Source organism: Acomys minous (genome assembly GCF_964271855.1).
Source record: "Acomys minous genome assembly, chromosome: 3".
Lineage (NCBI taxonomy): Eukaryota > Metazoa > Chordata > Mammalia > Rodentia > Muridae > Acomys > Acomys minous.
In genome coordinates this window covers 27420135-27432753 of record NC_140485.1, presented here as the reverse complement: position 1 = coordinate 27432753, position 12619 = coordinate 27420135, and the positions used below count along the sequence as shown (strand labels likewise).

At 46.8% G+C, this 12619-nt stretch overlaps 1 protein-coding gene across 20 annotated transcripts in view; it reads right to left on the bottom strand.

Moving 5' to 3' along the window:
• The window catches only part of PPIP5K1 (diphosphoinositol pentakisphosphate kinase 1), a 46058-nt gene extending 35103 nt beyond the window's left edge, over positions 1–10955 (bottom strand). For 4 of the 20 annotated variants that reach the window (XM_084774278.1, XM_084774279.1, XM_084774282.1 and 1 more), the window contains exons 1-11: positions 10808–10947; positions 6509–6605; positions 6065–6242; positions 5493–5688; positions 5006–5096; positions 4725–4810; positions 4247–4401; positions 4053–4154; positions 3068–3229; positions 2852–2973; positions 118–219 (exon numbers count right to left, since the gene is read on the bottom strand). In XM_084774278.1, coding sequence (XP_084630404.1) covers positions 118–219; positions 2852–2973; positions 3068–3229; positions 4053–4154; positions 4247–4401; positions 4725–4810; positions 5006–5096; positions 5493–5688; positions 6065–6214 — 1166 coding nt within the window. In that variant the 5' untranslated portion in view covers positions 6215–6242; positions 6509–6605; positions 10808–10947. The other 16 variants (XM_084774276.1, XM_084774295.1, XM_084774277.1 and 13 more) reach the window with 12 other exon arrangements.
• Between the last annotated feature and the right edge of the window lie 1664 nt (positions 10956–12619).

Genomic DNA, 12619 nt, shown 5'->3' with positions numbered 1-12619 from the left:
ACTTTAACTGGTCCAGGCTCTACTAGTCAGACAGCACAGGGTCAGGAAGGAACTGATCTGGCTTAAAGGAATCCCAAATTTTATGCAGGTCACAACAGAATTTTAACCTTTGCTTACATAGTGCCAGATGTTGTAGGGACAATGGGAATGTCCTCAGCTTCTGTGGGGATGGACCACGGTATCTGGAACTGTGGGGCAAGCTCCCGCATAATGGTGTTCCTAGAAGGAGAAACATAACCAAGCTGAATGAAAATGAATGAACAATTATACGTCAGAAGCTCACATGCACAAACATTTGTCCAAATAAACATTTGGAAATTTAAGACAGAAATAAATGTATGGCCATGGTATTTGGGTTTTTTGTTTGGTTGGTTTTTTGTTTTGTTTTGTTTTTGTTTTTGTTTTTGTTTTTGTTTGAGACAAGGTTTCTCTGTGTAGCCTTGGCTGTCCTGGACTAGCTTTGTCGACCAGGCGGGCCTTGAACTCACAGAGATTCACTTATGTCTGCCTCCCAAGTGCTGGGGTTAAAGGTGTGTGCCACCATGCCTGGCCTGACATCATATATTCTTTGTTTGTTTTGGTTTTTGGTTTTTCGAGACAGGGTTCCTCTATGTAGCCTTGGCTGTCCTGGACTCACTTTGTAGACCAGTCTGGCCTCGAACTCACAGAGATCCATCTGCTTCTGCTTCCTGAGTGCTGGGATTAAAGGTGTGCGCCACCACTGCTGGCTGACTTCACTTTTTTTTTTTTTTTTTTTTGGTTTTTCGAGACAGGGTTTCTCTGTGTAGCCTTGGCTATCCTGGACTCCCTTTGTAGACCAGGCTGTCCTTGAACTCACAGCGATCTGCCTGCCTCTGCCTCCCGAGTGCTGGGATTAAAGGTGTGCGCCACCACACCCGGCCTAACTTCACATGTAGCTCAGGCTGGCCTCAAACTGTCTTGTCTTTGTCTCCTTATGCTGGGCTTATCAGCTACCCCGACTTTTTACATGAGTGCTAGGGATCTGCAAGCACATTGCTGAGCCGTGTTCTCAACCTTGAATTTAAACTTCTGATTTCTTCTCTGGCCCCACACTGCCTTCACCTCCTAAATGCTGGCATTCAAGTATGTACTGTCCTTGCTTTTGTGAGGTGCTGGGATTGAACCCAGGACTTCAAGCAAGCATTCTACTGAGATATGGCTTCAGCTTTTTTTAGACAGGGTCTTGCTATGTAGCACAGGCTTGCCTCAGACTTGAAACTCTCCTGTCTCAGTCTCCTGAATGCTAGAATTATATGTGTGCACTGCCATAGCATTACTTTCTTTTGCTTTGTTCTAAGATAGTCTTATTCTGAAGCCTAAGCTAGCCTCAAACTTGTGGCAACCATCCTACCTTAGCCTCTCTAGTACACCATGATACCTAACCCTTTTTAAAAAAACTCTCTTTTGTTGTTGTTGCTATTGTTTTGCTTTTTTTGTTTTTGTTTACTTTTAAGATAGGGTCTCTCTACATAGCCTGGCTGTCCTGGAACTCACTGTGTAGACCAAGCTGTCCTAGAACTCACAGAAATCTGCCTGCCTCTGCCTCCTGAGTTCTGGGATCACAGGCATGACACACCTAGCCCAACTCTCTTTCTTTCTCTTTCTTTCTAGATTTATTTTATTATTATGTATGCAGGGCTCTATCTGCATGTACACCTGCACACCAGAAGAGGGCATCTGATCACATTACAAATGGTTGTAAGCCACCATGTGGTTGCTGGGTATTGAACTCAGGACCTCTGGAGGCATCTCTCTGGCCTTAGCCCAACTCTTAATAGTGTAGGTTTTTCTCCCCCTTAATTATTGTGTGCATAAGTGTGTAAGATATGTATGTGGGTACATGTGTTATGGCACATGTGTAGAGGTCAGAAGACAAATTTGTGGAGTCTGTTCTTTCCTCCCACCCTTACATAGGTTCCAGGGATCAAATTCACATTGCAAGATTTTGTAGCATGCACTTTATCCTTTGAGCCATCTTCCACACCTTAATTGTCTTTTCTTCCTTCCTTGATATAGATCTCACAATGTAGCTTTGACTGTCCTGAAGTTCATGGTGTAGACCAGGCTGGTCTGGAATTCGGAGATTTGCCTGCCTCTGGATCCTAGGTGCTGGGATTAAAGGTGTGCACCACCACATCTGGCTTAATGGTATATTTCTTAAGTTAGACAGTGCTTGATTAGAACTACCTTATGAGGCTGGAGAGATAGCTCAGAGGTTAAGAGTACTGACTGCTCATCCAAAGGTCCTAAGTTCAATTCCCAGCAACCACATGGTGGCTCATAACCATCTCTAATGAGATCTGGTACATGCAGGCAGAACACTGTATACATAATAAATAAAATCTTAAAAAAAAAAAAAAGAACTACCTTATGCATGGATGCTCACTATATTTATCATTCCTTGTGTTTTCTGAATGGTTTAGGTATTAAATACTATTTTAAAAGCAAAGTCATAGTATTATCAGTCAGTAAACTAAATATAGTTATTTACACATGGGAGAGAAAGACAATCTGCTACAGCTAAAACCGTTAGCAGCGATCATCTCTGAGGAATGCGGTGTTGAGGCAGCAAGGGGTTGAGACATCCTGTCTCCTTTTTCTTTTTTGACTTTTGAATCGTTTTTAAGATATTTAAAGTAAAGCATAAGCTTTATGTATTTATTTATAGACAGTCTCCTGTATCCCAGGATAGTTTCAGACTTGCTCTGCAGCTGACGAGGACCCTGCACTTCTAATTCTCCTGCTTCCACTGCACAGACCACCACACCCAGTTTATGAAGAGAAAGCTCCAGAACCCTCTTCCCCATGTCCAGACCACTGTGTCTCTTACCCCAGAATCTTAGCACAATCATCATAGTATTTCATCGAGTTCTTGACAAAGCTAAAGCCATTGACATCGCACACAAAGGAGTGACCGTTGGCACGAAGAAGGTCAAATCCACAAACTGTTTGCTGCAAAAGCAAAATAGGCGAGACTCAGCGACAGCTCCCAGAGCCTGCTCCCATTTCTTTCCTTCATCCCACAGCCCCATGCGCCCAACCATACCTTGAAAGCCACGCAGACCTTCCTGGCTACCAGCTTCTCCATGGCGGTCAACATAACGGGATAGCGAACCTCTTTGCCCTCACTGTCTCGCTCGACCTTCCCATCCAAAGCTGGAGATTTTCTAGCTTCAGCATGGGCATAGTCTGGCCCCACTGTGTACACCTGCGGGTACATAGCATCACTGAGTATGCCACAGCTCACCCTGTGTGTGAGAAGACAGTATGAGCACTAGGTCTGTAGACTACTCCAGCATAAAACACAAAACTCTGCACAGCCCACAGTGGCAGCATCTGCCTGTAATCCCAGCACTTCGTGAGTTCAATGCCAACCTGGTCTACACAGTAAGGTCTAGGTCAGCCAGAGCAACATAGTCTTAAAACAAAGATAAGACAAACAAAAACCCGTCCGGACATTAAGAATATAAAGACTGGGCTCAGTGAGATAGCTCAGCAGGTAAAGACGGGTGCTGATGAGCCTGATGGCTTGAGTTTGATCTCCAAGATTCATATGGATGAAGGAGAGAAGTGATTTCCTCCAAGTTGTCCTCTGACTCCACATGCATGCTATAGTACACACACACACACACACATACACACACACACACACACACACACAAAATGTAATAAGACAATTTAAAAACAATACAGAGACTGATACTTCTGGTACTAAATATTATTCCAGTGATATTACAAAGGTTTCTCCTTAGGACTCTGGTAATAAGGTCTAGTCCTTATTAACTAATGATTTACCGATGTAAATCATTGGTTAATGTAAAATTAACTAATATGTAATGTAGAAAGCAGGGTACCCTGCTCTTGCTCTGACAGTGAAAATTAGACTGTCTACATCTCATTATCTTCATGTGACCATGAAAGCCGGTTGAAACCCCATTTTGTTTTCTAAGATCCCATCCACACATACTTCCCAAGAACCTCATTCCCACCCAGGTGATTATGACATCGTAAATCTCTGTATCCACCATAACCTTAACATCTGTGCCGTCTGTTGGCATGAACTCCTCGTAGATATATGATCCTGTCTTCCGGACACTGCTCTCAGGAGAGTAAACGCTGCTCCGGCTACCAATCTTTAAGAGGAAAGAAAGGGGGAACAATACTGCCTCCATCTCCGGGCTTTGCCAGCAATTCCACTTTGCCCTTCGGCTCTCTGATGCCCCACCTTGCGGAAGAGGCGCTGGCTCCCTCCTCCGGCTGAGCTGGGGTAGTAGATGTAGACGTTGTGGTCCTCCGCACTCACTGGCTTCTCCACAAAGGGCTTGGGGAACACAGCTCCATTCACTTCCACCTGGTCTTCACCTTCTATCAGGTTGCACTCTGAAAGATGGGTGTGTGATCACCCGTAGGGCCTAAGGTTGTAGAGTATTTCCAGCTCCTATTTCCCTGGGGTTTTAACCTATATAACCTTTAAAATGCTGTGACCGTGTCCTAGCACAGACACGCCAATGCTTATATATGGTGTTTAGATATGATATCTCTATAGCAGTTCAAAGGCTCTGTGTGAAGACCCACGACTCCACCTGTAGTCCAATAGTCAAAGGCCCACACAGTTATGTACACAGGAGATGTTTAAAGGACAAATACTGGGCTAAGCCATGAAAATCAAGGCAGGGAATGAACAGACACAGCCAAGGACTCACCCTCAGGACAGGCGGGGTCACGGTTGAGCACAGCGTATCTCGGCAGATCAATACCCTCCTCCTGCAGGATCCGGTACACCTCCCTCCTGTCACCCGCAAATAAATTAGCCATGTAGGAAAGGTGGGGGTGACTAAAGGGAGAGGCTAGGAATCTTATTTACAGGAACCAGAGCTCAACAGGATATGGTACAAAAAAAAATGAAACCTGTGCTTCCCAGATGAGACTCCCTAAAATGGGCATTTCAGAGTCCCCCTCCCCTCTGGTCCAGAGGAAGCTATACCTGTCTTGTATGTAATACTGCATGGCCAAGTCATTGATAAGGAAGGGGTTTCGAAGCTTGGAGTAAGCAACAGCTTTGTCCAGAGGAAAGCCTGTGACGGAGGCGGGGAAATGGAGAGACCAAAGACATTGAAAGAGGCAAGGTGAGGAACAGGAGAGACTGTGACATGTTAGAGCCACAGCTGCCACTGAGCTCCTCCACACACTTAACGCAGGCCCCACCTCCTCCAGCCTGGGATATCCATCAGGGGCAATGAGTCCACTTACAAGTAGGCTCCTCCCAGAAATCCAATCCTATCTGAGACCTAAGTGTCTTACAGTCGTCCTGTGCAGCTAGAGTAGTGGCTTTAAACCACACCCAGCAAACCCTGACACAGAGGCAAACTCCCCTCCACTGCTCTCCTGGGTGCTGAGAGGCTGGCAGCTTCTCACCGATGTGACAATAAGAACCCCATCCCCATCCCTATTTGTCCTTCTCAGACCCCAACCTTTGGAGTGGAAGGAAATAAGACAGTGGCAGGACGGCCAGTTCTCCACAGGCTCATTGAGGATCACGTCTTCGCCCAGGATGACAACAGTCAGGTAGTCAAATCTGCAGAGTCGCTCTAGGATCTGGGTCATTGGCTTGGACTTGGATTTCTTGGTCATGGCACAGATGCCAACAATAATTTGAGGTTCTGGAGGCTACAGAAAAGAAGTGCTATCAGGAACTCCAGATCCCCACCTATGTCACCTCCAACACCGTCACATCTTTCTAGGGCAGTTTCTTGTCAGGACTTTGGCGCTGAGAGATAAAGGACACCTACCACAGAAGAAACACTGTGGGGAAAGTGCTTCTTCAAAAGAAGAAGCAGCGGTGACAACAGGAGGAACAGTTGAGCAGGGGCCTCAGAGAGGCAACTGGCCGATCTCTCTACTACCCCTGCCCTGGCCAGCATGCAGCCTGTTTACAACAGGGAGTCTGTGCTTGCCAAGAACAGAGCTGTCTCCGTCCCATAGGACCTCAGTGCTGTGGGGTGGGGGCCCCAACACCAAGCTATGTCCCTTACCCTAGACTTACCACTTCATCCTCCTCATCCTCAAGGAGCTCAGTGTCACTCTCTTCCGTCCTCATGCCTATTCCACAGGTGCCCAAGCCCTCATCTCCAGCTCCAAGGAAGAAGTGGGCCGTAGCAGAGCTCTCGTCCTCATTGGCCGTCAATGACCACATCCCCGCCGGAACACCCACTCATCCCGCTCTGCAGAAGGGGGTACCCTATCAGCTTAGAACCAAGCATCCTTACAGTGGGTAGGGATAGGGTACAGGGAACTAGACAGCGAGAGAGAGCTACAAAGGGTACAGAGGGAACAGAAATAAAGCCATGGCAAGGACCAACAAGAAAGGAATCTGTACATGACTTGACATGACTAAAGAGGAGTAAGAACAAAGCAAGGATGCTTTTTCTTCCTTGTTTATCCCACCCTCGCCGAGAACTGGTGAGAAGACCAGGAGATTAAGCCTTACAGTGCTGGCATGTCCCTGATTCTGCCAGCAGGAAACAATGTTAACTCCGGGCAGCAAGCAGAAGAGGCACTTCTTCAGTGAAGGCTGCTGTTGATTCCTACCAAGAGAAGGTCAGAGGGACATTTATTTCAAACTCTGGATCCATCCCACAATACTCCCAGCTCTCTCCACCTCCCCCACAACACTCCTGGAGCCAAGGGATCAAGTCAAGAGCAGAGGGCTGCAACAACTCGGAAGCTTTTGCCTTTGAGCTCTATCTTCACTACTACCTGGATTAACTCAACAAGCATCTATTGAGGACGCCTTCCATCCTGAGCGTTGTCTCGGAATGTTAACATCCGCACATCCTCTCCCCCTCCCCCCACCACCTTAAAGGACAGATATCCAAATCTTGAGGATCAGTTCAAGGACACAAGTCTGGTGCTGGCTGGGGACATTGAGATATAAGCATCCACCCAGTAGTTTTTCAATCCATTCACGAACTAGAATCTCAGTAGTCCACCCACTCTCCTCTAGGACTACAAAGCCAATGCTGGCCTAGGACAAGGCCCTTTAGAGCAGCGGCTACATTGAGTAAAGTCCTACCTAAGGCCGCACGGCTAAGAGTATCTTACCAATCTGGATCAGCACGAGCTGGCAGTTCCACTTCTGCATGCATACACTAGAGTGTTAGTGGAACCTCCAGTGAGGGGAGGCATTTCTGGCTATTAGAACTGGAAAGGTGTTATACCGGTATCGAGTGAGCAGATGGCAGCGATGTTGCAAGAAATCCTATGTATATGCTATCTCAAGATCTCCCAGCCCAAACTGTTGGCAGCACCAAGGTGGACAGACAGACTGCCATGGGAAGACTCGGCCTACACTAGTGGACACTCACAGAGACATTCTTCCCTCTCCCATCTCAGACTAAAAACAACCCAGATGCCATAAGGAGAAGAATGGAAACATATGATGCAGTATATGAAATCCAAACTAATACTGGACTTTAAAAATCAACGGGGGACAGCGAGATGGATCAGCGGATGAAGGTACCTGCTGCCACGCCTAATGATCTAAGTTGGAACCCTAGGCCCTACATGGTGGAAAGAGAAGACTGACTCCCACAGGTCGCCCTCTGACCTCTGGGACCACATACATATGCAACAGTTTCCAACTACAAAACTGCCAAGGTATGTGTACAGCATGATCATTTGCATAAGTAAACATTATGTGCTATTTATGACTGCCAATTGTAATTAGGACAAGTTTGTTGTTGTTTTTTGCTGTTGGTTTTCAAGTATCTGTTTTATGTGTATGGGTGTTCTACCTGGACACATTTGTGCAGAGCCCATGGAGGCAGAAGAAAACACTGAATTCTTGGAACAGAAGCCAGGGCCTTTGAAAGAACAACAAGTGCTCTTAATTACTAAGCCATCTTTCCAGCTCCCAGTTAGAAGCAGTTTAAAAGTAGGCTGAATGCGGGCACATGCCTCTAGTCACTCAACTTGGGAGGCAGAAGCAGGGAGATCTCTGTGAGTTCAGGGCTGTCCTGGTCTACTTTGTGAGCTCCAGGTCAGCCAAGATTACACAGTGAGACCTGTCTCAAAAACAAAACAAGATAAACACATAATTTTTTAAATTGTCCAAAAAGACACCAAATTTATAACAGTGGCGTTACCTTAGAAGAAAAAAAGAGAATGATTCTAGGTGTTTCTAGTGATATCTATAAAGCCTTACCTATATATAAATGTCTATTTTCAAAGATCAAAAAGATATGAAGCAAATACACAAAGGGCTAATACTCGCTAATAGTGAGTTGTAAGGGTTTGAGCAACATTTATTATTTTCTAAAAATAATGTAGTCTAGTGACTGAAAAAAGTAGATCCTAATCAATTCCTTTCTTTTGATTGTCCCCTGTCACAATCAAATAAGTTGTTCTGTATAATAAAGTAATGAAAAGATTGCCATAAACAATTGGTAATCTTCTGTGAAAACATGCCCGCACTCTAAACAAACTTGACTGTTGCTTTCTATTTAAATACAAAAGAAAGAACTCAATAAAGGCTATTTAATTACTGTTTTAAAAAAATGGGGTCATTCAACAGACATTTTCCATGTTTCCCGGAAGTTCACAGAAACCCTAACAAAGCCAAGAATCCCTTGAGTAAATTAATCTACTCTTACAGAGCTTTAAAGTCTTCAGTAATTCCTCTCTTCATTTTAATTTAAAATGCCTCCATTTTACAACTAGGGCTGCAGCTTTGACTAGAAAATTATAGACGACCTTTATATAGACCTCAGTCTTCCCCGTCCTCATCATCTGACGCCTATTGCTCAATCGCCACACGACAGAACATTCTTCTACAGTTCTGCACTCCAGCTATGCGCGGAGTTCGCACACATGCGCTCCTCCTGACTGACAGACCTTGTCTCTGAGTTCCCTTTGAGTGATCTAAACCATGGCATTCCCAATGATATCTTACAACTTCCCCGATTTGAATTTTGTGACACTCTTTGTGCCTTTTCTGAAACAGGAGTCCTCCCAGTGTCTAAGGTACCTTCACCCCGCTGCCCTTTAAGTCTTCCCTGTTTTTTTGGTTTCAAACAATATCCAGCCATGTTCTGGGAATTCTATTACAGTCCTGTAATGGGAAGTCATAGGATGGGGCAGTCCGTTCACAAACATGGAGTAAAGGCAGATGAAGGTCCAAATTCAGAGTTAACAAAGCAAAAATAGAAGCCTGACAGGAATAGCCAGGCTTCGTGTGGATGCGCTTCTGGGAGAAGCTGGGGTTTTAATGTGGTGTTCCCAAAACCACTTTCCTGGTGTCTGTGCTCTTTCCCCTTCATCTTGTCCCCAAATTTAGTTGCATAAGAAAACTGCAGATTCTACACTGGGCTAAAGGGCAGTCTTACCACGGAAGGAAGAGAGGGAAAGGGTAGAGGAACAGAGAGGCTCTCTAGAGAGTACCTGTACTAACTCAGGTCTGGGGAAGGGTACAAGGCAAGGGCAAGCTGTCACTTCATTAGCTCTTAAGAGTTGAGGGCGGTTTGCATAGTCTCTGACTTCTTGGAATCACCTTGCATTTGAGAGCAGGCCCAACAATAGTAAATAAAACTAACACAGAAACTCCTCGCGTCACCACCACCGATATTGGGGTTTCCTACCTTCAAAAGCAAACCCTCACCCCTTCGCATCTCTCTTTTTGTTTTGGGGCAAGCTCTCACTCTGGAGCTCTGGATGGCCGCACACTCACGGCAATCCTCCTCCCTCGGTCTCCTGAGTGTTGTTGGGATTACAGGCGTGAGCCGCTCTGCCGGCTTCCCACTTCTTTCCTAAGGCAAGCTTTAATGTTTCCGACACATTCCTTATTCTGACACCAGTCAACCATCTGCTGCCTGTTCTGTCAGCTCAATCATCCTACCTTCTCTTCCCCATTTTGTGATAACGGCTCTTCGTTGACTAACCTTACTCCTCACACTGCTGCACCGCTGCATCAATTAATGCAACGAATCCAGCCAATTCTCCCACTCAGTGACTCCCAGAAGTAAACAACACTTCAAACCTGCACATGAGTCATCACACTTGCTAATACTTTTTTTTTTTTAAGACAGAATCTATGTGGCTCAGCATAGCCTTAAACTCGGGATGCTCCTGCCACAGCCTCCAGGGTACACTTGGTGGCATCTTTCCGTTAATGATGAACACTTAATGATCCCCTATAACGCCCGGGGGCTGTTCTCCCCTCACACTAGCCCTCCTGGAGATTCGCCTCCTTTTCACAGTAACCCATGCCTCAGCAGACCCTCTCCCTGGCCAGCCAGTCCCTTCCCTCACGCTGCTAGCATCCGGCGCCCGCGGTCATCCCCCTTCCCTCGGCTACTCGGATTCTCGCGCACGACCCTCTACCTCGGCCCCTTCCCCTGCAATCAATCCCCGCTCCTCCTCCCAGAGTCCGCAGCCCTACCCCTAGCAAGCCTTCCATCTCCCCCAGGGGTCCCCTTATTTCTCCCGCAGACCCCTCCACACCCGTCGTCTCTTCTCTCACTGACCCCCTCCGCCGTCCTCTCTCTCGGCGCCCGGTCACGAATCCCGCCCTCCCATCCTGACTGCACTCGCCTCTGCCCGCCCCCGCCGTCCCCGCCTCGCTCTCCCTACGCTGACATTGAGGCCTCCCGGCTGCGCCTCCCTCCGAAGCTGTCCCCACCCGGGACTACCCACGGCCCCGAGCGCAGGCCCGAGCCCCTCGCCGAGCCCACCCTCCCCGATACCGCCCCCAGCCCCAGCCACTCCCCCACCGCCCCCGGCCCGCACTCACCCGCCTCCCTCCGCTCGCGCAGCCGAACCTGCCGGCAGCGACACCTGACAGCGGCCCAATCAAAGCGCGACTTCTTTGCGGTCCGGCCAATCCGCAGAGGGCGCGCACCGGCAGCAGTCAGGCTGCGTTGGCCGGAGCCTCAGCGCAGGGGAGGGTGGCTCCTTGTGGCTGCACGGGGAAACGCAACCTGATGCTCTTGTGCCTCTTGATTTCCCACTGCGTTGCCTGTCCACCTCCTTGGTCTCTAGACGGAGGCTAGCTAACCTGTGAGACCAACCAAATGGAGATACATGACGAAGAGGCAAAGTTTGTGACATTGGACCTTCCTGAGGGGAAAAAAATGAGTTTTGTTTTTTGTTTTTTGTTTTTGTAAAACAAAACTAAGTGTGATATAGGTAAACAAGCTGAAAAGGGATGCTGAAGACAAACACACCGGCAAGCAGACAAGCAGACAGGAAAAGCTAAGGGGAAGAAAAAAAGACTAAGCCGTGAGAGATACAGGAAAACGGTGGAAAAGGCAAACTGAACATCTGATTTCTTTCTCCAACCACCTTGCTTCTTCTCTGCTCACCAGCTTTTGAATCTGAAATGCTGGGTTTGGAGCCTGTTCTTCCCTTTAAAACATGCAGCTTTGGGAAATCACCTTACTTCCCAGAGGTTCCACTGCACTTATTTTTTTTTTTAAGATTTATTTATGTTGTGTGCATCTGTGTCTTGTCTGTATGCATGTCTGTGTGATGGTGTTGGATCCCCTGAACTGGAGTTACAGACAGTAATGCCATGTGAGTGCTGGGAATTGAACCTGGGTCCTCTGGAAGAACACCCAGTGCTCTTAACCACTGAGCCATCTCCCAGCCCCCCACTGTGCTTATTTGTAAGCGTGGGACTAGACACTCATTTTACACACTGCTGCTACTTGTGGCAAAGTACTGGAGAAAAGCAGTTTATGGGGAAAGAGGTTCATTTTGGCTCAGGGTTTCAAAAGTTTTGGTCCTTAGCTCCTTTGCTTTGGCCATGAGTAGAGACAGAAAATAACAGTGGCGGTTTTACCCAGTCACTTGCATGTTGGCTAATAGAACGCAGACAGGGAGGAAGGGGCAAAGGTCAGGATGCACTGTCAGAGGCATGCCCATAGGGACCTACTTTCTCCAACTAGGCCCTACATCCTTCCTTTCCCCGTGTCCCAATAATGTTGCCATGTTATGAACTCGTTTTGGGATAAACCCATTGATTAGAGCCCTCAGAATCCAACCACATCACAAAGGTCCAGCAGCTGGTAACTAACCGAGCTCCAGTTCATGATCCTGTAAAGGACATTTCTTATCCAAACAAAACAGATGTTGACCATATGAGAGCATTGTCGTGTGTGTGTGTGTGTGTGTGTGTGTGTGTGTGTGTGTGTGTTACTGTTGTCCTTGAGTTGTTATTTAGGCTTCCCTGGTCAGGATTTTGAAGTTCCCTATTTGTTCTTTGTAACTTTAGGGGCCTTGCAATTTTCCTAGTTAGATGCCTTATCATACTGACTTCCCACTCCCCGGCCCTCTGAATGGCTAAAGATGGTTCTAAGGACAAGATCTACAAATTATCACTGGTAGTTAATGCTCAGCTTTATACCTTCTCTGCCACTCCAACCATGCAGCTCCTGAGTGTAACACTTCTCCATTGATCCCACCGAAAGTGCTCTGCTCCTGGTCACCTGTTGGAGTGATCTAATTCTCAGTGAAATAATACACATGTGATTGTGAAGTGCTTTAAGGCACTAAATATTAACAATAATAATTATTAACCAGAAATAAAATACTATACATATTG